The sequence below is a fragment of the Pundamilia nyererei genome, unplaced genomic scaffold, assembly GCF_000239375.1.
Source record: "Pundamilia nyererei isolate P.nyererei 1_Seehausen unplaced genomic scaffold, PunNye1.0 scaffold01055, whole genome shotgun sequence".
Taxonomy (NCBI): domain Eukaryota; kingdom Metazoa; phylum Chordata; class Actinopteri; order Cichliformes; family Cichlidae; genus Pundamilia; species Pundamilia nyererei.
The window spans coordinates 9,369-10,582 of NW_005188456.1; the positions used below are offsets into that span (position 1 = coordinate 9,369).

Below are 1,214 nucleotides of genomic sequence, written 5' to 3' on the forward strand. Positions count from 1 at the left end.
AATATCCGTCCTCTGAGCTACTTTGAGGATGTGACAGCAGCTGTGTCAGAGGTCAGAGATAAACTACAGGACATTCTGAGAGAGGAATGGACAAACATCTCACTGACAGTCACTGAAGTGGATGTTTTACTGTCAGATCCACCAGAGCCAAAGACCAGAGCTGGATTCTTAAAATATTCGCGTAACATCACACTGGATCCAAACACAGCAAACACACAGCTGTTATTATCAGAGAGGAACAGAAAAATTACATTTGTGAAATATCAGCAGTCTTATCCTGATCATCCAAACAGATTCAGATATTGTTATCAAGTCCTGGGTAGAGAACGTCTGACTGGACGTTGTTACTGGGAGGTGGAGAGGAAAGGGCGAGTTTATGTAGCAGTCGCATACAAGAACATTAGCAGAGCAGGGTGTGGAAAAGTGTGTGGATTTGGTCGTAATGACAAATCTTGGGCATTAGATTGTTCCAAAAACAGTTACACATTTTGGCATAACAACATTGAAACTCCAGTTTCAGGTCATGGGTCCTCCAGAGTAGGAGTGTACCTGGATCACAGAGCAGGTATTTTGTCTTTCTATAAAGTCTCTGAAACTATGACTCTCCTCCACAGAGTTCAGACCACATTCACTCAGCCGCTTTATGCTGGACTTTGGTTTTACAATAATTATGGAGATATTGCTGAGTTCATCAAACTGAAATAGACTGAACTCGTTCATATTGTTGTGGGTTTAAATTGGAGTGGATCTTTCACTTGAGCTAGAATTTTTGGGATCGGCCCGAGTTTCACCTTAATGTGTCATGCATCGTGTAGTATACATGGAGTAACGAGAAGAGAGTAACACCTCACGACCAGTTCCCGATCAGCAATCATATGGTCACAAGAAAGTCAAACCTTTTTGAAATCCTGGTCGCCCCTCGTGAGAGTATCCACTGTTGAAGCAGTGCCACGAGCCAATTTAACGCAACCTCTCACACTGTGCGTGCCCAAACACAGCGTGTGATCTGGACACAAGCTACGGACGCCTAACTTGTAGAACTTTGGCAAGTTCATCCGAGCCTTTTCAATGTGGCCTCACAAAATTATCACAACCACAACAACCGTGAAGAGCTAGATGGACTTTGCTGCTCAGTTATGTTTTCATTAGCAATTTAGAAAAGTTGATGGTGGTGTGTGTGTGTGTGTGTGTGTGTGTGTGTGTGTGTGTGTGTG

At 43.3% G+C, this 1,214-nt stretch overlaps 1 protein-coding gene across 1 annotated transcript in view; it reads left to right on the plus strand.

The window, feature by feature from the left end:
- Positions 1–1,214, plus strand: part of LOC102196913 (tripartite motif-containing protein 16-like) — a gene marked incomplete at its 5' end in the record, with an annotated part of 20,529 nt that overhangs the window by 5,267 nt on the left and 14,048 nt on the right. Inside the window, one exon of the mRNA XM_005755183.2 lies at positions 3–173. Within this exon, the coding sequence (XP_005755240.2) occupies positions 3–173 (171 nt within the window). The remainder of the gene's footprint in view (positions 1–2; positions 174–1,214) is intronic.